Source organism: Ambystoma mexicanum, chromosome 7p (genome assembly GCF_040938575.1).
Source record: "Ambystoma mexicanum isolate Mex_15411 chromosome 7p, UKY_AmexF1_1, whole genome shotgun sequence".
NCBI classification, from domain to species: domain Eukaryota; kingdom Metazoa; phylum Chordata; class Amphibia; order Caudata; family Ambystomatidae; genus Ambystoma; species Ambystoma mexicanum.
The window spans coordinates 22,183,824-22,210,050 of NC_090939.1; the positions used below are offsets into that span (position 1 = coordinate 22,183,824).

Here is a 26,227-nt window from a genome sequence, read left to right on the forward strand (position 1 = left end):
CAGAGAGGAAAGTGGTCAGCCATGCCAGGGCCTGATCGTTGATACCCAGGTTGTCGCAGACGGTTGAGAAGAATGGCATGGTTGACCGTGTCAAAGGCAGAAGAGAGATCAAGTAAGATGAGGACACAGGGGGGTTTGGGGTCATGGTTAGCAAGCAGGTCTTCACGGATGTTCAGGAGAGCAGTTTCCGTGCTTCTGGCAGCTCTGAAGCCAGACTGATGGCCATGGAGACAGCCAACAGATTCAGTGTGGAGATGGGAGATGGCCAGCTTTTCCAGGAGTTTGCCCAGGAAGGGAGTGATGGAGATTGGGCGATAGTTGACAGGACGGGTGGCAATGGTTCCTTAAGAAGAGGGTGCACAAGGGAGTGCTTTCAGGGGGGAAGGGAAGTCTCCAGTGGCGAAGGAGTGGTTGCAGAGGTCAGCCAGAGCAGGAGCCAGGGTGTCAATGTGGTCCTTGATGGTTTTGGAGGAGCAGGGGTGAACCTGTTTTGACTAGACTTTCATAGATCAGACTTGTCTAGAAACCTCATATGGGCAGAACGGGGGAAAGGCAGAGAAGGAGGAAGTAGAAGCGGCCAAAGAGGGGCCAGAGGAAGAGCAGGGAGTAGAGGGAGTAGAGGGAGGAGGGGGAGAGGAAGAGAGGAGAGGAGAGGAGAGGAGAGGACAGGACAGGATGTCCTGAGTTTTAGAGATGAAATTAGAACCCAGAGCCACGCAGAGGGCTGGGAGGGGAAAGGAGAGGTAGAGAATGCAGCAGGATTGGCCAGTTCCTAGCAGATTTTAAAGAGTTGGGCCGAGTTGTTAGCCCACAGCCAAGCCTGCGTCTCTACGGAATTTATCTTCTTGGTGTGGACGGAGAGCCGGTATTGCCTTTGGAGCAGGCGGCAGACCAGTTTTTCGGAGGATGTACCAGAAGCACGCCATTTCCTCTCAGCCACCCTGCACTTGTGTTTAAGGGTGACGAGGTCTGAGTTGTACCAGGAGTTGCACCTGGTTTTGGGCTTCAAGCAGATCCTCATGAAGGGGCAAGAACATCAAGAGTATCAGATATAGCAGAGTGGAGCTTGGAAAGGGCTGTGTCAGGGTTGGAGTCAGCCAAAAGGGGTGGTGGGGTGAGAAAGTGGCGGCAAAAGCAGCAACTGACACATGCTTCATGGGTCGGATAACCAAGAAGATAGGTGGCAGTGCTAGAGGTGGCTTGGCCTGAGGGGTTGAGAGGGTGAGCTGGGTGGAAAGGAGGAAGTGATCACTCCAGGAGAGAGGAGTGGTGAGAGGGATAGAAAGGGAAAGGTCTGAAGAGATCAGAACATCGAGTGAGTGTGTCCTGCAGAGTGAGTCGGGCCAGAGGAGAGAATAGAGCGGGAGAGAGAGTTGCAGAGGTCACAAAAGAGTCCGCAGGAAGGACAGGACGCAGCCACGTGGATGTTAAAGTCTCCAAGAAGGAGGAGTTGGGTAGTCAAGACCAGAAGGGAAGGGAAGAGGAGAGGTCCGCCCACTCAGAGTGTAAGGAGGAGATCTAACCAGGTGGCCGGTAGACAGTAGCCACAGGAAGGGAATGGCCTGGAGACAGAGCCTGTAGACAAGGCATTCTGAAGAGGAGTAGGCATGAGTAGGAATGACGGAGGCAGGGATCCAATCAAGGAAGATCAGGGCTACACCACCTCCGGAATGGTTGGATCTGGGCGCAGAGAACTTCTTGTAGCCATCAGGGAGGAGAGTGTCGAAGCTCGTGACAGAGCTGGCCGTGAACCATGTCTCGGTGCAACCGAGAACATCAAGGTCAAGTTCTTCCATGAGGCAGCAGATGTTGAGAGTGTTTGACAGCAGAGCAAGAGTTTAGAGTGGCAATATGGAGAAGGTTGCTGTCCTTGAAAGACTTAGGGGAGCGGTACAAATCAGAAGTACGCCCTGCGGCGCTGTAGAAGAAGCCTGAGGGGGGCAGAAGAGGAAGGAGGAAAGGGTAGGGTAGCCAAGGAGGAGACAGTAGGGGGCGGCAAGGAAGCCATGGGGGGGGAAGAGGGAGTATAGCATGAGAGGAAACGAAACTTGGAATGTTATGCTATGCTATGTTATATTAAAGGTACTTTTATAGCACACCATCACCAATGGAATTGGTCCCCAGGTGCTCTGGCGGATCTGTAAACAGGAAGGACGGGTACGGTTAGTCCGGAGGAGGGGAGCAGGAGAGTGGGAGAAGTGATATGCTGTTGGCAGCTTCAGCTCGGCATACACTGAGTGCTAGGCTTTGGTGCTAGTATCGGATTGGGTGATACCTCGAGTGCCGTAGGTGATGTTTATGTTGTTGATGCGTTGTTAAGTGCGTGTGGATTGCTGGGAGAGAGATGGTTGTGTGGCTTTGTGCGGTTTAAATATGCAGAAGATTGAGGGTTGGGTTAGCGTAGCGGGGTCTGTGTCCTGATTCAGTTACTTCTGGTTCCGTTTGAGTTGTATCCCTGTGGGTTGGGTTTATGCTGGTTCCTCATGGGCCGACTCGCTTTGTTGGTGCTGCGCTGACCCCGCTGTATAATAGTGAGTATTGTTTGGATTGATAGGTGCGTCTGAACCTTTCTTCGGGTGTGCGACTGGGTTGATAATATCTCTATTCTTTTGTTATCTAGTGTGACACTATCTAGTATTGTTTGATGGGGCGTTGTGCTTCTGCCGTGTAGTAGGTGGACAGTGTGTAATGATGAAACATTCTGTTTCTCGCCCACTGGATTGGGGTTCGTGGTGTGGTGCTTCCTTTCCCTCTGTCTGTTGTCCTTGGGTCTGTTGGGAATGGCTATAGTTTAAGGTCATGGTCCTTTTGATGATTCGTCCTAGTGTTTCTGTATTTGTCTTGCTATGTATACGGTCTTTGGTCGTATTGCGGCTGTTTCCCGGTTAGTCGTTTAGTATGTCGTGGGATATTTTCCTGAGGGTTTTTCCCATTGATGGCTTGGTGTGGATACGGGTCTCTCTCTATGTTCGTGGATGTTTTAGTTTTGTGCGTGCCCCTGTGGCTGGTCTTTCTAGTTACGACGTGAAGAGCCATGTTTTCAGTAGTTTCCTGAACAGTAGGTGCTTTCTAGTGTTTACGTATGTACTTTGGAAGGTCGTTGCAGGTTTTCGGGGCTTGGTGCAAGAAGGAGAATCCTCCAAGTTTTCTTTTGTTGTAGGGTTTCGGTTCCAGGCGGATGTCAATGCTTGATCTGAGCATCTCGTTGGTTGATGTAGGCGCAGTTTGTCTCTCAGGAACTCAGCGCCTTTGTGTGTGATGCACATTATTTTGAATTTTATTTGTTGTTTTATTGGTAGCCAATGTAGTGTTTTCAGTGCTAGTGTGGTGTGTTCTCTTCGGGCTAGTTTCAGAAGCAGTCTGGCTGCCGTGTTTTCAATGCGTTGTAGTTTTTTATTTTTAAAGTCGTTCCGCCATGCTCAAGTATAGGCTGTTGGCATATTGTACTCGGGACATGACTAGGGCGATGATGGTGATTGTTTTGTTGGCGAACGATAGGAATGGTAAGATCCTCTTTACCGCTCACAGGAGGAAGAAGCTTTTCTTGAGAAGGACGTTTACTTGTGGCTCCAACGTGCGATTATTGTCCATAAGGACACCCAGGTTTTTTACTATCGGCGAGGGTGCTGAGGTTGTCCAGAGTTCCCTTGGCCATGGGATAAAGTGGTTTTCTTCTCCATTTTTTTGGGACAATCATTATTTCGGTTTTGCCTGGGTTGATTTTGAGGCAGTTGGACTTCCTCCAGAGGAATACATCACGGAGGCAGATTTCTAGCGTTGAGTTTATTTCCAGGCTGTCTTGTATTTTGAAGATTTGTGTATCATCAGCGTAGTTGTAGCAGCTGAGGCCGTGGCTTTTGATGATCTGATAAGTAGGTACAGGTAGATGTTGAATAGTAGCGGGGAGGAGGAGGATCCTTGTGGTACTCCACAGATGGAATCCCTCGGGCTGGATTTGAAGGGTTTCAGCCATACGGTTTCCGTTCTGTTTGTTAAAGATTTGATCCATAGTAAGGTGGTGTCTGTTATTCCAAGTCCTTCTAATCTCGTTATGAGGGTGTCGTGGTTAACTGTGTCGAATGCTGCTGTTAGGTCTAGGAGTATCAAGGCAGTGCTGTTGTCCGAGTATGCGTTCATTTTTAGATCGTCCCATATTGAGAGTAGAGCTGATTCCGCTGGTCTGAAGCCAACTTGTGCTTGGTCTAGTAGGCCGTGCTCTTCTATGAAGTCTTGAGTCGTTTTATATATGTTTCGTGCAGTTTGGCTGTGTACAAGATGTTGGAGATGGGTCTGTAGTTGGAGAGGTCCTCTACGTTTCCCGCTGTATCTTTGAGTAGTGGCCTGATGTATGCAGTTTTGAAGGCTTGTGGCACTTTCCCAGTTGCGATGGAACGGTTGAGGACGTTCCTGTGATTATTCCAGGGGCGTTCCTATGTTTAAGAATATATTGTTATATATCTGGTTGACAGGGGTCTTCGGGAGACCCTGAGTTATTGCTTTCATTCACCAGTTTGACGAATGTCTCACTGATATTTCTGGAAAGCCTTGTAGTTTGTTTGGGTGTTCCTCCTGGGTGGAGGTGGGGATCGTTGTCAGATCAGGCAGTCTACTTTGTATGGTTTGTTGGCTGCTGGTGATTTTGTTTTTGAAGTGGTCAGCAAGGTCATTGCATAGTTCCGTGGACGGAGTTGGTGTTTTACATCCCGGAGGGTTTTTGATTTCGTTTATGATTTTGAAGATTTCTTTTTGGGCATTTGGTGCTTCGAAGATTCGGTTGTCGTAGTGTTTCCTCTTTGCTTTTTGTATTTCCTTTTTGTATGCGCGGTTGTGTTATAGGAATTTCAGTTTTTTTGCTTCGTCATTTTGTTTTCTCCAACCAAGTTCTAGTCTTCGGTTTTTCCTTTTCATGGTGCGGAGTAGTGGGGTGAACCATTTTGCCATTGCGCGTTTGTGAGAAGGAGTGAAGGGTTTTTCTCTGGCGATGTTGTCTACAGTAGTTATAATCCAGGAATGCAGCAGGGCTACTTTTTTGTCCAGGTCATCTTCTTCCATGAATGTTTGGTGTGGTTTGCTAAGCTCCAGGAGTTCAATTAAGTTGGAGTTTTTGATGGTTCTCCAATTTCTTTTCATGGTGTTCAGTGTTTTGTCCGGTTGATTTATTGTTGGGGTGGTCATTTTGATTACGAAGGGGATGATGAGATGGTTGCTCCAGGGTATTTGAATTGGGGGTGCCGTGGTGAGGAGTAGTTTGTTCATGAAGATTGCGTCAAGTGTGTGCCCTGCCGAGCGGGTTGCTCCTTTGACTAGTTGTTGCAGATTCATTGCTGCTAGTTGGCCGGTTAGCTATTTTTGTACGGTCGTGGTTTCTTCTTCAAACCAGATGTTGAAATCTCCGAGGACTATCAGGTGATTGTGTTTGATGGCTAGGACGGTGATTGCTTCTGTAAAGGCATCTACAAAGGTTGCACCGTAGGTTGGTGGTCTATATATTAGTATGAATTTCAGGTTTGTTTTGGGGCTTACTGTTAGACGAATGATTAGGGATTCGCATTTATTGATGTTTAGTGGGCCTTCCAATTTGATGTGCAGGTGTTCCTTGTGAATGTCTGCGAGCTCCCGGACCCCCTTTTAGTTTTTCTATTTGCTTGGACGCATTTGAAGTATTCAGGCAGGCTGTTGTTGAGGGTGATCTTGTAGTTGTCGTCTAGCCATGTTCCTGTTACAAACAGGAACTCGATCCCTCCGTCGCAGAACAGATCATATATTTCGGTGGCATGTTTGGACATTGACCTTGCATTGATGAGGTTGCAGTGGATCTTTTTGGTGTGGTTTTGCTTGTTAGTTCCTTGTTTTGGTTTGTGGTTGTTTGGTTGCGGTGCATCGTTATTGGCATTGGTTTGGGGGTGTATGAGGATCAGCGAAGGCTGCATCTTCATTGACGCGGTCTGCTAGATTGAAAGCTTGGCTGTTCAATGGCGGTGCGTCTCTATTTATGCCGGTTAGGCGATGGTCGGTGAAGGCTTCTTCTTCGTTGAATTGGTCAGTTAGGTTGGTGTTTGGGTTGTTGGATGTTAGATCCTCGTCATTGTTTTGTCCGGTGTGGCATGGGTATTGAGGGTGTCCTTCTGTTCTTGTGATGTATGGGGTGATGGGGTCGGAGTTTAGCCACACTCTTCTTGGGTGCTCTCGTCTTTTTCCTGGTTGTCTCTGGCTGTTCTTTGTGTGTCTTGGTGTCTGTGTAGTTGGGGTATCCTGGTTCAGGGGTTGTTGCGAGGTAAGGTGTGAGTTATAAGGATTTTTCCCTTTGGAAGATTGTTCTGGTCGTTTTGGTTTTTGGCGTTGGGTTTCCTCTATTTTCAGTTGGTGCTTTGGTGGTAGGTTGGATTTGTGCGTCTGTGTCCTGTGCTGCCTTGTCTTGTGCCCTTTCCTGGCGTCCCTTCCTGGTCCGGGGCATTTTGGTGATGTGTGCGGAGGTGCCGGTTGAGTGGTTGGCTGCAGTGTCTTGTGATGGCAGTACTGGGGTTTCTTGTGATGGCAGTAATGGGGTTTCCTGTGATGGCAGTACTGGGGTTTCTTCTTGTGTTGGTATGCTACGGTGCTTTTTGTGCTGTTGGTTCTTCAGGTGGGTTGGTTTGTGTATCCTCTGAGCGTTGTCGGGTGGGGGGGGGGTTAGGGTGCTGGGCGTACAGTTGTCGGGGGTGTAGTACAAAGTTCAGTGGCTGTCTATGTAAGTCTCTCGGAAAAGGTGAGGGCGTTGAAACTATACTATCACAGTCTGGTCCTCACTAGGAGTATGTTAAGGTGGATAAGGCTAAGTTTGTGCTTGAGACTAAGCCTGACTATGTTCTAGAGTCCCGTATGGTAAGGGGGACTCTAAGGAGTATTGTAATCCTTACAATTTAAATTTTGGGAGCAGAACCTCTGCTAGATTTGAGAGACATGTATAGTGGGAGAGAGGCCTATCCATGCAGTCTAAATATCATACAATGTTGTTTGGGAATAAATGAAGCATGTTGGTCTATAAGTGGGCTGGGCCTCCAGCGTAGAGTTATTGCTCTATTCCCCACCTGGGCCACTCTTACCTTACCGGTCCTTGGTCGTTGCTGGTTGACGGCGGGGTGCTGGGTTCTCCTGCCGGCACTTCCTGGAGCCGCCTTGGTGCCCTTAGCCGCAGGGGGCTGCCGGGCAGAGGGCTGCCATGGGAGGGTCCGTTAAGGCTTGGAGCAGTTAATCAGAGCCTGGGGGCAGATCGGGAGGCGGGAGGAGGCAGGGAGACCAGGAAGAGGGTGCGGGGAGGAGATGGGACTGCAAGGGGTGCTTCGGGCCCTTTTCCCCAAACAAAAATACACAATATGGGCCCAGAGATGGCCAAGCTCACCTCGCCGGCTCCCTCGCAAGGGGAAGGAGATGAGGACACGGCCTGCGCTGGGAGGCAAACAGGGGCTCGGGCTCTAAATTATTAAGGAATACCAAATTCGAGGCCTAAAGAGGCTCAGTGGGCTCACCCACTCACCTGCACGGCCCGGATGGAAGTGGTGTGCAGGTTGAGGTTTGTCAAACAAAAGATGAAATTCTGTTGGGTAGTGACGATGATGATGTAGATGCCCAGTTAACAAATAGAGCTGGAAGACTATCCGAGGAATAAACCCCACGTGGAAAGTAGGGGGGGGGAAGATGTGGCAGATCCCATACCTAATGTGAGACGCTCTTCAAAGCGTGCTAGGAAGAAAGCAGTGAGAAGAGCAAAAAGAGCTGCTCTCAAACTGGTTCATAGGTGCTCGGGTGGGAAAAACTAAAGCTGTGTTGGATTTGCCTGTTATGGTGTGGAAAGCGCTAAAGCTTCCTTCAATAGCAGCGCAATATTGGTTGAATCTTCAGTAAATGCACCAATTGGTGACCCTAAACAACCCAATGGGAAAATGGGAACCTCAAATAAAGTAAATAAGTTTGATAAGAAAGTTGATTCTGGTGGAGAAAAAGAGCGTTCTCCCAGTGAAATCATTTAATATCAAGCGCATTACGAAAGGGAAGATGAAGGCGATAAATAGAAGTTGTCTGAAAATGTGTAATCATTTACGCTGGTTAAGGTTAATCAAAAGTGAAGACCTCAAAGTGGAACAGTGCCCTAACATGATAACGAAAGGTTCACTGTTACTCGGAGGAGGTTGTTTGTCTAATTAGAGCGCATTTGATGGAACTTAACAAGCGTGGATATGAACTGGGCTGTGATTGTGGGGAAAACCAGTCAAAAGGGACATCCTTAATACTGATGAGTAAGTATACAAAAGGCATGGAAAGGGGGGTCGGTTTGAGAGATTTAAATCTAGTAGTACTGTCGACCCCAATCTAAAATCCTATTGGGAATGGCTATGCTCTTTCTTGCCCCCTATGATTGCTGATAATTGAGCAGACCTGGACTATGAGAGGGCACAAACACCTCTTCCTGCCGGATGGGTCGAGCTTGGCTGACATTATCCTCTTACAGGAAACGTGGCTTCTGGTAACGGCCTACTTTGACGGTTTTACTAGCTATAGACAAAATGCTAAAGGAAGACCATTTGGGGGGTTAGTCACATTGGTGGCAAATGATATCCCCTTGAAAGAAGTTACCCCTAGTAGGAGTTATAATAATGTGCTTGGGGTAGAAATTCTTATTGGAGGCACGCAAAAAGTGCTTTTGATTAATGTCTTCGACCCTCCAGGTGATGATTTTACATTGGGAATACAGGGAACTATCTTCGAGTTGGTCACCAGCAGCCACTTTGAGAATAGTGGAGCAGATCTTATAATTACAGGTGACCTGAATGCCCGAATCACTCATCATGGGTCCTCTAATAACTACCTTGGTACTAAGAATAACAACAAAAACCAAAGGTGGAAATTCTTTTTGTTGGAAGAGCTGGACCTTAAGATGGTAAATGGCACTACTAAAACTGATATTCCTATGGGCCCGACATGATGCAATGGCACTTATTCTTCCACTCTGGATTATATTTTCTTTCAATACGAAGGGCTTCACTGAGACATTGGAACTACAGCTTAGCTTCAATGATTTCAGTGACCACGCCATTCTATGCCTTAGTATTACCAACTGCACTAAAAGGTCCTGTATCAAGGATAGGGCAGGGGAGCTAAAAATAAATCAATCTCACGGCGGGACAGACTTGGATGGTCTGACAGGAACCTAGAAATGGTAAATAAAATGGCCCCGGGGCCAAATAGAGGCGTATAGATCTGACAGCTGAGGAGATTGTTGTGTGGATTACCTCCTGTATGGATGGTTTTATGCCGGTGGGTAAAACTATCACAAAGCAGCTTCTGTAGACTTCTTAGGGTTATTTGTAAGCACTTTATTATAAATTACATAAGCTGTTAACTAGGAGAAACCACCGGGTCCCATCACCCAGGCTCAACTGACCAGGCAGGAACCCAGGAGCTGGATTCATAGCCATACATTCCGCAGGCTCACACTGCGTTCCAAACTAGGACACAGCAGCATTCCTGCAGTCATGCACTGGCAACAAGGACATTATAACACATATCCTCTCTTTCCAATGATGACCCAAACAAATAGAGGTCAAACACAACAATACGTGTCATAATGCTAGGCATCTTTTGGAGAGATGCAACTCAAAAGAAATAACTAGGACGTCGTCCCTAAACATACTTCAGACTTCGAATATCCTACTGAGTAACTTCCTGCTTCACTTCAAGCTCTATACAACTATTAATTTATCACTTCACCTCTATACGATACTACTCTGGGACGGAATCCCTACACATGCTTCATACTTATGTGCACTGGTAAGGTGCTAACCTCTACTATACTGGGACGAGATCCCTCTACAGACTTCATACCACCAACTTAATTGCTATAAGAGGATTTAGGCTTCATTGCACCGGGACATAATCCCTACACTTTCTTCACACTTAATAGATGTGAGAAGGCGCTACCCTCCCACCATGCCGGGACGGGATCCCTACACTCGCTTTCTTCACACTTAATAGATGTGGGAAGGCGCTGCACTCCCACTGTGCCGGGACGGAATCCCTACACTTTCTTCACACTTATTATGGGAAGGCGCTACCCTCCCACTATACTGGGATGGAATCCCTACACAATCTCCCCCATACACTGGAAAATATACCTACACAACTTCACACTAAGCAAACTATGGGAAGGCGCTACCCTCTACTATTTACCTCGCCCTCCGACTACCTCATTAGGCAGCTATCTCTACCCAACTCAACTCTTTGAGCACACCGATGACACTGGGAAGGCGCTATCTCCCTTTTAGAACTTCAATAACTTATTATCACATCCATAGGAAATTTTTGCATTCACATATATTGATAACTGTAAAACTGCCAACATATGGAGGCCTAAAAGTCCATGCTGCCCTCTGGCAGCCTCATTTTACACCTTGCTCATTCCTTTCAGCTTCCTAACAGTCCTTGTCGCCACTGGGCAACGTAACGTAATCCTGACATTCTTCAAGATCATTAGTTCTAGCTCACTCTCTCATGGACGCAAACATCATAGCTTGGACAAAAGAAGCCTGTACCCTCTGCCAATGGGATCTTTGCATCTGGGCATTTTTACCTCTTACATCAGCGGATGCACAATTAGGTTGCTTCCTCTGTCGACAGACAATTTCCTTTGTACCCGCAAGTATCAGTCCCAAATGCTCTCCACTTGTTTTAACAGAACTCTTTTTACTCTGCTCGAAATCTACAATAGGGTAGCTTCCCTTTTCTTCGCTTATACACTGGTATGCTCACTACTTCCTGCCCACGTTGTATCTACGTTGTAGGATGCTTTGCTCTGACTGTCCACAGAGTAATACTTTGCTCTGACCCTGCTCAGCGTCATATTGCCTGCACCGGACCAACGTAACGGCTGGCATGTAAACTTTCACAACGTTCTGTCACTAACACGCCGCTCAACACAGTGACATCATCATCATCATTTTCTATCTTACTCGGAAACCTGTTGTATCTCCTGATTGCCAACCATTATTCTTCCTCAATGCTTCTTGCCACCAGTAACGCCAAAGCCTTTAGCGCATACTCATTATGGGCATCTGCATTCTTGATCACTCAATGCCTGAAAAAAACGCACACGCACATACTCACTCACTCACTCACTCACTCACTCACTCACTCACTCACTCACTCACTCACTCACTCACTCACTCACTCACTCACTCACTCACACGCATCACTCACTCACACGCATCACTCACTCACTCACTCTCACTCACTCACTCACTCACTCACTCACTCACTCACTCACACGCATCACTCGCTCGCATCACTTAAACACAGATCCTAGGCATTTTTTTTCTTGTACATTTTGCCTCAACCTTTAGTGCGAATTCTTCCTGGTACTGCCTCTGCACCGATCACACTTTGTAAACGCTCTGAACCCCTACTTCTTCTCATACAAAATGCTTATAGCTCTAGCTCTCACAGAAAGCTACCTCGAGACGTAATCCCTACCCATACTTAAGACTTAATACTTTACTAAGATGGGATGTGATCCCTAAACCATCATCTTCGCAACTTAAATAATAATATGGGAAGAACACCCTACACATACTTGAGACTTCAAAATCTACTTCTAGGGAACATAATCCCTATACTGGCTTCAGACCTCATACTTCAATAAAATGGGACGAAATCCCTACACTCGCTTCAGACTTCAAACTCTAATGCTAGGGGACGTAATCCCTACCCATACTTGCGACTTCATACTTTAATTATATAGGAAGAAATCCCTGCACATACTTCAGACTTCTGAGCTACCCCTATGGGACGTAATCCCTCAAAGTTCAGACTTCATGCTCAACTACTCCGGGACGTCATCCCTACACACAATGGGTCTCTGTTCCCACTTCAACTTCAGGCTTACTTCACTCATGATGCACTACATCCTCTCTTGAAGGTCCTACCTTCATCTAGCTTGGAACTTCTTGCACACTTCAACAATGACAATTTACTACACTTCCCACCTTTCTTAAACACTCGGTAATCACAAACACGCTTCCACACTTCTTAAATTTAAAGCAACTTTAAGCATTATCCACATGTATAACCATCATTGCATCACTTCGCTACACATACTTCAGACTTCACACTATCCCCAGCTTGGGATGCTTCACTACCATGGGACAGCTTCAGACTTCAAACTCTACTGCTAGCGGACGTAATCCCTATACCGGCTTCAGACTTCAATAATATGGGACGAAATCCCTACACTCGCTTCAGACTTCAAACTCTACTGCTAGGGGACGTAATCCCTATACCGGCTTCAGACTTCATACTTCAATAATATGGGACGAAATCCCTACACTCGCTTCAGACTTCAAACTCTACTGCTAGGGGACGTAATCCCTATACCGGCTTCAGACTTCATACTTCAATAATATGAGACGAAATCCCTACACTCGCTTCAGACTTCAAACTCTACTGCTAGGGGACGTAATCCCTATACCGGCTTCAGACTTAATACTTCAATAATATGGGACGAAATCCCTACACTTGCTTCAGACTTCAAACTCTACTGCTAGGGGACGTAATCCCTATACCGGCTTCAGACTTCATACTTCAATAATATGGGACGAAATCCCTACACTCGCTTCAGACTTCAAACTCTACTGCTAGGGGACGTAATCCCTATACCGGCTTCAGACTTAATACTTCAATAATATGGGACGAAATCCCTACACTTGCTTCAGACTTCAAACTCTACTGCTAGGGGACGTAATCCCTATACCGGCTTCAGACTTCATACTTCAATAATATGGGACGAAATCCCTACACTCGCTTCAGACTTCAAACTCTACTGCTAGGGGACGTAATCCCTATACCGGCTTCAGACTTAATACTTCAATAATATGGGACGAAATCCCTACACTCGCTTCAGACTTCAAACTCTACTGCTAGGGGACGTAATCCCTATACCGGCTTCAGACTTAATACTTCAATAATATGGGACGAAATCCCTACACTTGCTTCAGACTTCAATTTTTACCCTTTGGGAGGTACTGCCACTTCAAACTTCAAAACCTCAAACTTCAGACGGGAGAAACTGACAAACCATTCTTCCACACATGCTATCTTACTTTTGACATTAGCATATCTTGTTACAAATAATCACAATTTGTAAATCTAAACATCTCTAAGAGTCCATGCCGCCTTCCTGCAGCCTATTTTTGCTATAAAGTCCATCTCTCTTTGGACAACATTAACCTGAAATTCCTCAAACTTGTTACTTCTAATAAACACCCGGGCCAAAGGTATTTCACACTTAGGGCAGATCACATTAGAACATTCAGCATTTACATAGCAAGCTTAACTATGGCACTTTAAGTTCCTAGACGTCCATATTGCTTATTGCAATGTATCCTACAAATCCTCAAAAGATTAACATGTAGCACACTCATTCCTGTTGCATGAAAAACACACCCACACAACTCACTACTCAAAGATTGCAGTCTATCAAGGTCCCATGAGACCCATACGTGTCCATAAAAGTCCTTCCTGAAACTCCTCAAATGGGTTATACTTCAATCAGGATCCTGCTAAGCATCAAGACTACAAATGTAAGTTACATTTGTCAACTCCTTACATCTCTTGTAATGTCATCACATTTGCACACTTCAGAATACAACTGCATTAGCTCGCATTAAAACCAATAACCTGTTCCCTTCCTTTGTGAAGGCTTATACATCTTTACAAGGATACTTGTAGCTTCCGTGGCTCAGAATCCTCCTTTCCTTTGAACTGCACTCGGAGGTTATCTGGTTTCACTTCAATGCCACGTTAAAGCTCAATAACTCAACTTCTCTCTGCCGAAATGACACGCTGGGCATTCACTTGAATTCTTTTTCCGTTATGTACTGCACCTTACACTACTCCCCACAATCTTTTCCTATGGGATCTGCACAGAACTCTCGAGGCCTCATTTCACTGACCACCTGGCTCCTTTTCTTTCTTCTTTGGGAATCCGTAGCGCTGGTGAAACTGTACAAAGCTTCTCCTTCCATAAGCTATGCACTTAACTTTCAGTCGCAACTTCCGTCTCACAGGCCAGCTCTTCACACATGGGGTTTTAATCCTTGCTTAATGGGGCTTCACAGCTTTCCCAAGCTACTTCTTCTACTTCAGAACCCCTTATAATCGCGCAGGGTGTCCTTAACTTCACCGCTTGCTTGACCCTGGGGCCACCCTTGTTTACTTCCAAGTCTCCTGCTCTCTGCTTCACATCTGTTAAGATTACTTCAAGCTTTATACTTCAACCTTGTGGGGCCAGCGCTTCACTATTGGGGTTTTAATTATGTTATGGGGCTTCACTGGTTCACTTCTTCCACACCCCCTTATCCTCTCTTTCTAGCCCCCTGGGTGGTGGGACTTACTTCTGGATGACTGGGGACAGTGGTCTCTCTGCTTCTTCTGCTGTTCCCCCCCACCACAGCTCAGCTTTATTCCTCTCTGCATGGGTTCTTGAAAATCCTCGTTGCCAATATTATAAAGCAGCTTCTGTAGACTTCTTAGGGTTATTTGTAAGCACTTTATTATAAGTTACATAAGCTTTTAACTAGGAGAGACCACCGGGTCCCATCACCCAGGCTCAACTGATCAGGCAGGAACCCAGGAGCTGGATTCATAGCCAAACATTCCGCAGGCTCACACTGCGTTCCAAAATAAAACACAGCGGCACTCCTGCAGTCATGCACTGGCAACAAGTACATTATAACAAAAACCACCTCTATTAAATGGGGACATAAACCAGAGAAACAATATGATGACATTATAGCCACTGCAAAAAAGGAAATGGGACAGGCAATTAGAAATATCTATCGCCTAAATCTAAGGATAGAAGATAACATCATTAGAAAGTGTAAGGTTATTTACAGTTATAGAAACTGGAGGAAAAGATATTATATGTCCGAAAGTAATGTGATCTGGCAGAACATGGTAAGAACGCTGATTGATGGTGAGGCTAGAAAAATGTGGTCTAACTACAAGATGATCACGGGTGGCGGTCAGGAAGTTCTTATGTGTAACATTGAAGAGTTGACCTGGGAACGTTTCCTGTCTGGGAAATTTGCAGGTAAAGACTTCCCCATGGAGATAAGACCCATACAAGATTTTATCATTGAGCGTGAGGACATCATTGATATCATTAAGACATTAAAATCCTCCAGGGCCCCGGGCCCTGATGGCCTCTGTAATGTTATCATTAAACATAATCCTGAGGTATGGGCTGATGTACTGTGGGCCCTGTTCTATACGATAATAACTACTGGTATTATCCCCAGTTCCTGGAGGATGTCTCACATTATGCTTGTGTTTAAAAAGGGTCCTAAAATGCTACCTGACAACTATCGTTTACTTGCCATGACGGATGACCCCAGCTAAATATTTTCCACGCTTCTATTAAAAGAAATCAATCTATGGATAGTTAAAGAAAATATCTATAGCATGTCCCAGACGCGATTTATAAAGGGCTGTTCTACAAGTACAAAGATCGTTTTTGTTAATACCCTGATTGAGGAAGCTAAATCGAGGGATGATTTGCCTTTATATATATATATATATATATATTTCTGAGGCTTGTGGAATCTGCTTAGATCACATGCTGTGCATAGGCTGACATCTAGTGGAAGCTGCGGAGTATTACAGTTTGTTTTTCGAAAGTCGAAAATGGGCGTCGACACAGGCGTGCCAGTAATACTATCCCTAGTGTGACGTCCACTGTACCCAAGATCCCTCACGCGTGTAGGATCCTCAGATTGTTTTTTTCCGCCATACTGGTCGGAAGCATCTTGCGGAGTTCCCTGGCCTTAGCCATACTTTTGCTGTTATTATAATTATAATTCTTATTCATTTCCTTCCCCACCCCAACGTCGACCCTCAACCTCGACGACGGCTGGAGAAGTCATCGACCGTCGACTGCTGCACGACGGATCTGGGCCTCGGAAGGCCGCTGGCCTCGGCCCGGGCCTAGTAGGCCGCTGGCCTCGGCCCTTACAAGTAGGGAGAGTGGGGGGCGGTACATACTCTTCACTCTTGATATATATAGTTACATTTTATATATTCCTACACTTAGCAGCCCGCTGCCTTAAGGTGCGTATGGAGGGTACCCCTTTTCAATTCTGCCCCAAGTGCAATCGCAAATACCCTTGGGTCGACAGGCACGCCACGTGCAATCTCTGCTTGCCGAGGGATCACCCCGAAGCGAACTGCAGAGCGTGTAGTAGGTTTAAACCTAAGACACTTAAGGACCGTTCGACAAAGCGTTGGGCCCACCACGCCAGGCAGGAGGCCATGGCAGCGGAGGGCGCCTTCAGCGATGGCAGCGACGCCGTACTTTCGGACGGCGAGGGCATTATGGCGTCGAAAGACAGCCGGCGAGCGCAGGTCCCCGACCTCGGAAGGTCGTCCGGCAGGGCGGCTATGGGGAAGACCCCCGGCGACGCAAGCGCTACACACCTAACACACACTAAACACACTAAAACCAACCGGACCTCGACGAAGTCGACTTCCCGGAAAGAGGCACAAAAAGAACGGTCCGACTCGGTGTCCTCTGGGCGCTCTCGATCGAGATCACCTCACGACGCAAGGCAATCATCCACTCTTGCCAAGAGTGCCTCGCTACACACATTAACGGAAGTTCGATCGTCGGGAGACGAAGACGACTTCCACCCCCAGGCCACGCTCCAAGATACCGAGACCGCGGTTAACACCAGTGAGGCCCCACGCCCGAAGCACACAGATACCTCTCCAGACCCTCGGCGCCAGGCGTCGAAAGTCTCTGGGGCCTCCAAGGGACAGGGAAAACACTTTTCCACGCACGGGGAGGGGGGGAAACAGCGGAAAGCACAGCCTTCCACCCCTGTAAAGCCATCCTCTCACCCTAGGCAGACAAGTAAACACAAGTCTACCCTTGAAAAGTCCCATAAATCATCACCTGCTAAAGTAATACCCTGTTCCAGGGAATGGTCCAGTGAAGACATAGACAGGGTTATGTCTAGGATGTCTTCCTTGGCTGATTTTTATGATAAGAACCCAGAACACTTTCTTTCATATAACCCTCAAGGGGCCACACCCTCAGGCTCCTCCGATCCTATCCCGCTAATTAAAAAGCCCCGGGTCGAAAGACCTGAACCCTTCGAGGTTCAGCCTTACTCCACTCCATATTCTACTCCACTCCCCAGTTACCAGGGACAAGTTTTCCCTGAAGAGGACCAGGAGTTTGAAATTATGGAAGAACAAACCGGGACAGATTACTATGCAGAGGATGAGGACCTGGAGGAGGGAGAAGATGAGCAGGAAATTTACAGAGTAGATTCCCCAGTACAAAGCGAAGCCCCAGTTACTGACTCTCCAGTTGATAACCAGCCCCTCCTCAACGAGGTTCTCGCTCGAGCAGCGGAACACTTCCACATCGACACCCACGGTGTACAGGAGGAAAGGGACTTCGCGGAGGAGTTTGTAGGAGAGAGAAGACCGGTCGCTCAGACCATCCCTATCCTCAAATCCATCCAACGAAGAATAGATCCTTCCCTGGTGAATCCTAACCTCACCAGAGCTGTCAACCCCAGAATTGAAAAGATTTTCCGGGCAGCCCAGTCTGACCCTCTGTACATAAGGGGACATCTTAAACCAGATTCCCTAGTGGTGACCAACACTAGAAAAAGGGCTGGCACGCCCTTATCTTCATCAGAAGCCCCTCCCGATAAGGAGAGCAAAAAACTTTACTGGTTTGGCAGAAAGGTAGCCTCAACGTCCGCCTACCAAGCAAGGATTGCGAATTCCACCACCCTGTTGGCTAGTTACAATTGCCATCAATGGGAAGAAGTCGCGGCGCTCATTGCCTCTGCTCCAGAACCGTTAAAGGGCCAGCTGGCTCGGATCTCAGCAGAGGGGAGAGCCGTGTCTGGTTGCATTTTAAAAGCAACTTTCGACGCCGCTGACAACGCAGGGAGATTGATAGCAGAAGGTACTGTTATCAAGAGACATGCGTGGTTACGGCAGTCGGGATTCAAGACAGAAACCCAGGCTTCTTTAATAGACAAGCCAGTGGAACCCGACCTATTGTTTGGGAAAGCGGTCGAAGACGCACTTAAAAATGCCAAAGATGAATATGAGACTCTCAAATCCCTTGGCCAGCTTACCAACAAACCCCCTAACGAGAGGGGGAACAATAATTTTCGTCGCCCACGCGGCAAAAATTCACAAAGAGGCAACTACGCCCAGGGACAGGGTACACAATGGAATAACAACCAGCAGTCTACCCAAAGTTACGGCAGGGGTAACAAGAGAGGTCGTGGAAGAGGCAGAGGCAGCCCCAACAAGGGAGGTGGCACGCCTCCACCAAAACAGTGACGCTCAGTTCAGGGTCCCTTGCCACGCAACCCCAGTAGGGGGACGCATTTCCACCTTCACCCAGGCTTGGGAAGGGATCACCTCAGACAGATGGGTGCTGTCAACAGTATCCGCAGGATATTGTATAGAACTACTGCAGCGTCCCCGGAATCATCCTCCACGACAAAGAGTGCACTCCCTAGAGCATCAAAAGATCCTTCTCGAGGAGATCGCCATTCTGCTAGAAAAGGACGCGATAGAACTCGTCCCAGGACACCAGGTAAACAAGGGTATCTATTCAACTTACTTCCTTGTGCCAAAGAAAGATTTGACAATGCGCCCAGTATTGGACTTACGGCCTGCCAACAAGTATGTCAAGCCCCAAAAATTCCGTATGACCACGCTACAAGAGGTAATCCCCCTCCTAAAAAAGGGGGATTACATGGCAACCTTGGATATGAAAGATGCTTATTTTCATATTTCCATGCTCCCAGCGCACAGAAAGTACTTGCGCTTCAAGGTGGACAGTCGCCACTACCAATTCAAGGTACTGCCCTTCGGGATAGCTTCAGCACCAAGGGTATTCACCAAGGTACTGGCGGTGGCGGCTGCACACCTACGCAGGGAAGCAATCCCGGTGTACCCTTATCTGGACGACTGGCTCATAACGGGGGAAACCCCAGGAATTTGCAGGTCAAACATTCAGAGGACTATCGACCTCCTCCACGAATTAGGCTTCTCCATCAACGAGAAAAAGTCAAGTCTGGTGCCAAGCACCTCAAAACAGTTTCTAGGAGCTATCCTAGATACTCAGAAAGGATTGACCTTCCCTTCAGAAGAGAGAATTCGGAATATACTTCTGCAAATTCCGCATTATCAGTCAGGTCAACAGATAACAGTACGCAAAGCTATGCGGTTACTGGGCATGATGGCGTCATGCATTTACCTGGTCCCCCACGCGCGTCTGCGCATGCGTCCCATGCAGGAATGGTTGGCGAAACAGTGGTCTCAGGCAAGTGGTCATTGGGACGATCTAGTGGTCGTTTCGCCAACACTCGTACAAAGCCTACACTGGTGGACAAGAGAGAATCTCGCAAAGGGGAAACCCTTCTACGATCCCGAAGTACAAGCCGTGGTGACTACAGATGCATGCCTGACTGGGTGGGGAGCTCACCATCTCCACCACACAGCTCAGGGTCTCTGGTCTCACTCAGTAGCCAAGAACCACATCAATATGCTAGAGCTTCTGGCAGTATTCCGAGCGCTAAGGGCGTTCGAGCCCCATCTACTAAACTTGTCGATGCAGATCAGGACGGACAGCACGACAGCCATGTTCTATCTGAACAAGCAAGGGGGGACTCGTTCGCCAAATCTGTCCAAGCTTGCCCAGAAAATATGGATATGGGCACTCAGACGGAACATCTTCCTGTCATCGCAACATGTTCCAGGGGAGCTCAATTCCCTAGCGGATGCTCTAAGCAGAGACTCCCTCCCAGAAGAACACGAATGGGTCCTTCACAGAGACGTAGTAGAAGATCTCTTCTCTCAGTGGGGTTTCCCCACTATAGACCTATTCGCCACAAGCGAAAACAAACAATGCCCAGGATTTGCATCCAGGTTCCCCCAGCCGGACTCCCAAGGGAACGCCCTGTGGATGAACTGGTCAGGGATGTTTGCATACGCTTTTCCACCAACTCCTCTCATCAGGAAGGTGGTGTACAAGATGAACAAGGAATCGATGACGCTCATCCTAGTTGCTCCCATGTGGGCGAGACAACCATGGTTTCCACACCTACGCAGGATGGCGGTGTGCGAACCCATCAGACTCCCAGCCTGGTACAACCTACTGTCCCAGCAACAGGGTCAAACAGTGCATCAGGAACCCAACTCTATGAACCTAGCAGCATGGCTCCTGAAGTCATAGAGTTTGGACATCTCAAATTACCACAGAGGTGTATGGACATTCTAAAGGAGTCCAGGAAACCAAATACAAGGCACTGTTACTTTGATAAGTGGAAAAGATTCGTTATCTGGTGCCAGAATAAACAAATCAACCCGGTTGATTGCACTCCTTCCAACGTTGTGACATACATGCTCCACCTGCTGGATGCAGGGTTGGTTTTTAACTCGCTGAAAGTACACCTGGCAGCCCTCTCGGCTTACACCACATCCCATAACAAGGTCTCGTGGTGGAAAGTACCAGTGGTTAAATCCTTCATGGAAGGAGTAAAGAGACTTCACCCTCCTATTTCGAACCCACCGCCAGGATGGGACCTCAACGTGGTGCTAGCTAAGCTCATGGGACCCCCATTCGAACCCATGCATAAAAGTAGTCTCAAACACCTGACTTATAAAACGGCCTTCTTAGTAGCCATTACCTCCATAAGAAGGGTCAGTGAAATTCAGGCTCTGTCAGTGCAGGATCCGTTCTTTACTATCCACAAGGACAAACTGGTTTTACGCACACACCCTAGGTTCTCTCCTAAATTCATATCCAAGTTCCATGTAAACCAGTCCATCGAGCTTCCGACTTTCTTCCAGAACCCGCAAAGCTCGGCTGAGGTGAAACTACACACCCTAGATGTGCGTAGGGCGGTCCTATACTATGTAAATAAAACCAGACCGCTAAGGAAAACAGATCAACTGTTTGTCTCCGTAGCCACAGGCAGAGAGGGGGATCGCGTCTCTAAGGGCGCTATCTCGAAGTGGATTATCAACTGTATACAGCTGTGTTACTCTCTTTCTGGAAAGACTCTGCCTTTTACGCCAAGGGCCCACTCTACTAGAGGCATTGGTGCCACTCTGGCTTTCATTGCAAATGTTCCCCTCGACACCATTTGCAAAGCGGCTACTTGGAGCTCTATTCACACTTTTACTCAGCATTACTGCATTGACACTCATTCCAAGACAGATACACAAGTGGGACAAGCGGTTCTAAGACACCTGTTTGCTCATGACCCTTCTCACATCCCACCTCCTTCTTCTGGTACTGCTCGCTAATCTATGCACAGCATGTGATCTAAGCAGATTCCACAAGCCTCAGAAGGGATACATTACTCACCGTAATCGTATTTCTGATGCTTGTATCTGCTTAGATTCACATGCGACCCACCCTTCCTCCCCTCCGAGAGAAGGCGCATGATTGCTTGTAGTCTTACCTTTCTGTCTATCTGCTTGGATTATCTGTACTCACGCTACTCCTCATGCTTCCTCATGTCAGAAAAAATACAATCTGAGGATCCTACACGCGTGAGGGATCTTGGGTACAGTGGACGTCACACTAGGGATAGTATTACTGGCACGCCTGTGTCGACGCCCATTTTCGACTTTCGAAAAACAAACTGTAATACTCCGCAGCTTCCACTAGATGTCGGCCTATGCACAGCATGTGAATCTAAGCAGATACAAGCATCAGAAATACGATTACGGTGAGTAATGTATCCCATATATATATATATATATATATATATATATATATATATATATATATATATATATATATATTCTGTTCGCAGAGTTCTCGTCGGCCTTGGACGCGATTGACAAACCTCTATTATGGGACACATTGCAGAACATGGGCATCCCAGAGCACCTTCTGTACTCCTGTAAAATGCTCTACAAGAACAGTTTTGCTGGAGTGAGACTGAGCAGTGAAGGCCATCTATCTAAACAGATTCATATCCAAAGAGGAGTGAGACCGGGGTGTGCGTTGGCACTCACCTTGTTCAATCTGTTTTTTGCAGATTGTGAAAAGTTTTTTGTGGCTAAGGATAATGTTTTTCTGAAAATAGGAAATAAGAAACTGGGGTGGATTGGCTCTGCCGACGATATAATAATTATGGACAATACATTCATGAGCATGTCTCGCAGTGTCCTGGAACTATGTAAATATGCAGAAAATAACGGTTTAAAAATGAACCAATCTAAAACGCAATTTATGGCAGTAGAACGGAAGCGTGCTAATAAACAACATAGTCCTAGTCCATTAGGCTCTATAGAAGGAACAGATTACTATAGGTATTTGGGCTATGAAGTGTCGTCTGAAAAAAAGACAAACGTTTTAGCACAACAAAATAAAAAAGTGAATGCACTGTCTACCATGATTGCAATTACTATTTTCTCTAAAGGAACGGCAGGCAACTCCCTTGTTGGTCTACTTAATATCGATAAGCAAAAACTGGCTGCCTCTTTTCTTTATGGTCTGGAAACGTGATATGTTGACTGGCAAGCTTGGGTGGATTAACTGGAGGGGGTGATTTGGTGAAGAATCCTGGGGCTTAATAACTATACCCCCATTGGGGCAATAAGGTTAGAGCTAGAATTGATCTCCCTGGCCATGATCATTGAAATAGAGGAAAGCTGTTTATTAAAACTGTGTATGCTAACGATCAATCTCTACTATCGGTAATGAAAAGTGCAATGATAGAAAGTAAAATTATGCTGTGCAAAAGTTTAAAATAATTAAGCATTCTTTGATAACATACGCTGGTGCCCTAATTGGGATTTTTGAGAAGGTGCACTATGTCAATCTCTTAAGAAGTGTGCTGAGAAGTGGGACTGGGTGGCCAGCCGTGATAAGATTGCTGTCTTGTCTACATATAAGAGCCTCAAGCTTACCTACCTTAAGTTGATGCCATCTCCGATATCACGTAAACTATTCTTGAATATGTGTCTTAATCGCTTGAAGGTATTGGGCGTTACGGGTGGCTGGCTGGGTCTGCCGCTGGAAAAAAGGACCTGAACACTCTGTAGGGATGATGAATGCTTTGAATCTGCAAGACACGTGCGTACTTCAGGCCCTATCGAAGATCCTCATATGGGTTACCAGACATTTGGTCGAAAAAATTTGGTCGACTGGACAAATGGTCGAACCAATTTGGTCGAAAGCCAAATGGTCGAATTTTTTTATTTTTCATTTTCACCCTTTTTTTGGGGTGGAGGGGGCCCAGACCCCTTTTTTTTCTGAAAAACCCTTTTTTTCCCTAAACGAAAACCAAAAAAATACATATATAAATTTTTAAAAAAAATTCGACCATTTGGTTTTCGACCAAATTACGTCGACCACTTGTCTGGACAGCCCTCCTATGAATGTTATTTCCTGAAATTTGCCAATAACCTTGAAGAAATTACTAGGGAATCACTCTGGCTGAGAAGTATTTTGGACATAAATCAAAGTCCCACTATTGCCATGACTCAAGTATGGAAATGTGTTGAAGAATGCCGATTGCAGTTTGAAGCAGAAGTGAATTTAGTTGCAAATCTGTAGCCTAATATGGAGTATTTGTTCAAATTCTGCTGATGTTTTGGGTATATGTCACTTTTGGTTTGAAGAATATCGTATGCACCTCTAAATACTAAATGTAAGGAGATGAATGTGTACTGACTGTTCTCATTGTTTTAAAGTAACTGAGACCTGTCATTTTTATTTTACGTGTATTTAGGTTTAAATGAATTATGCAAGAGAGGAATTCTCCATACATATTACTATGTTATCTGTTAGGATATAGATTCTTTTCTATTTTTATATGTATGTTGTGTAAAAGGTTTTATGAACTAATATATACAATGAAAAAATAAATAACAGAAAAATGGTCTCACTCCAGGGTTCAAATTAAAAAGTGCTAAAGTCCAGCAAAAGAGCTGGGGGGGGGGGGTCTTTAAGGTTGAAGGGAATTAGCACAGAAATGAGAATTCGCCATAATAAACAGAACTTCTGCAAACTCTCCTTGAAGGCTGCAGAGTTTTGGACTCCTCCCTCGCTTCCTGCCTTTCAAGACACTCTGGAGCCTGAGTGTGAAATCCACAGGATTCCTGCCAAAGACAAAACAGCCACTCAGGTCGTTCCTGCCTAGAATGGCAGGGGAAGACCTCCGAAACAGCAAGCACACAAGAATTGGTGAAAAAAGGAGCCCACCATTTAACAAAATGGTGGCCCTTCTGTGCATGACCGAAGCTGAATTAACAGCCTGAGAGCAATAAAGATTGAAGTCATTAAAGTAAAACCGCTGCACCCAGCCATTCATGTAAAACTCGCAATTGTAACAAAATGTACCAGGTAAGAAAGGGGGTACATTGTGTATCCCCCCAGCACTCCACATAAGGTGGGGTGTGCTTGCTCACTATATACAATGTAAAGGGGATGCTAATACCCCTTTACCACTTGGGAACTGTAGTTCACCCAAGTACATGCAAGAGAAATTAATAGGGGAGCCCATAGGGGCAAACCAGCGTAAGCCCAAAGGTCGTAGGAAACTATAATTTCAACCATACACTATGGAGAGACATGAAAAGGTCACCCATTAAAATAGTAAAAGACAAGATGAGAGGAGAAAAAGAGTCCCCTTCACCTAGGGACAAGGTAAAAGAGTTCCCTAGGCAAAGCAAAATGTTCTGGGGTTGACACAGGTCAGGAGGATTTATCATTGATATAAATCTTGCCTACCAGTGTGAGATGACTCAACGGACGGAGGAGACATGAGGTGTAGAGGGAGGGGCGGAATGGGGTTTGATGGAGCATGGTGGCGGTGTGAATGAGCGGGGTACTAGAGGGGATTAGAGAAAGAAAGGGGAAGGCTAGAGGGAGTAGATGTGAGATGGGGACTTGCAGCATGACACGCCAATTATACCGCCATGTCAGGAGCTTTCAGTAAAAACAGCACAACTTGTGTTGAGGACTTGGCAATCATCACAGGAATATGCAACAAAAATGGGGCCAATTAAACGAAAAGAATTTCCTTTAAACATTTTTAACACATCAATACAGACTTCTGTGCGTAACAATTTGTGTTCGTACATTTTATGTTATGTGTGATTTGTTTAGCACACCTTTGCATTCACTCGAGCGCGTGGTGCTGTAGTAATGGTGTGTAATTTCACTGGTGAGTTTGTTAGGTGACATTGATACATATGGTCTCCGTTCCTTCCACAGTACTCGCAGTAACCTATCGCCCAGACGGGAAGGAGTTGGCAGTGGCAACATTGGACGGACAGATCAGTTTCTGGGACCCCCAAAATGCTGTGCAGACGGGCTCCATCGAAGGAAGGCATGACCTACAGATGGGGCGGAAAGAGATGGACAAAATAACAGCCAAGCAGGCCGCTAAGGGCAAGTACGTGATGTACTTGGAGACATGGAGGGGGTAGCCATCGCTTAAGGCAATGAGAGTGGCTGCTAGGGGAGTTTTCCCAAAGTCCAATTGAGGTAAAACTTCATAAAGCTATCCCAATGGTATGCCGTTCCCCAACTCTTAGTAGCAGTCTGTACTAGCTCAGGGAACCTTGGTAGAGTGGCAGAGCAGTCGGGAGTATGATAAGATGAATATGTGAGCTGGTATGCAGGTCCTCAACTCTTAGTAGCCGTCTGTACTAGCTCAGGTAACCTTGCTAGGGTGGCAGAGCAGTCAGGCGTATCATAAGATGAATATGTGAGCTGGTATGCAGGTCTCCAACTCCTAGTAGCAGTCTGTACTAGCTCAGGGAACCTTGCTAGAGTGGCAGAGCAGTCAGGCGTATCATAAGATGAATATGTGAGCTGGTATGCAGGTCCCCAACTCTTAGTAGCAGTCTGTACTAGCTCAGGGAACCTAAACCTTGGTAGAGTTGCAGAGCAGTCAGCTGCATCATAAACTGAAGAAGTGCGCTGGTATGGAGGTCCCCGACTCTTAGTAGCAGTCTGTACTAGCTCAGGGAACCTTGCTAGAGTGGCAGAGCAGTCAGGCGTATCCTAAGATGAATATGTGAGCTGGTATGCAGGTCCCCAACTCTTAGTAGCAGTCTGTACTAGCTCAGGGAACCTAAACCTTGGTAGAGTTGCAGAGCAGTCGGGCGTGTCATAAAATGAATATGTGAGCTG

At 46.5% G+C, this 26,227-nt stretch overlaps 1 protein-coding gene across 3 annotated transcripts in view; it reads left to right on the top strand.

Moving 5' to 3' along the window:
- The window catches only part of PWP2 (PWP2 small subunit processome component), a 306,748-nt gene that overhangs the window by 158,227 nt on the left and 122,294 nt on the right, over window positions 1–26,227 (top strand). For all 3 annotated transcript variants that reach the window (XR_011283393.1, XM_069635678.1, XM_069635679.1), the window contains exon 14: window positions 25,304–25,484. Coding sequence is in view for 2 of the 3 variants with exons in the window: in XM_069635678.1 (XP_069491779.1) it covers window positions 25,304–25,484 (181 nt within the window). In the remaining variant the exon portion in view is untranslated. The remainder of the gene's footprint in view (window positions 1–25,303; window positions 25,485–26,227) is intronic.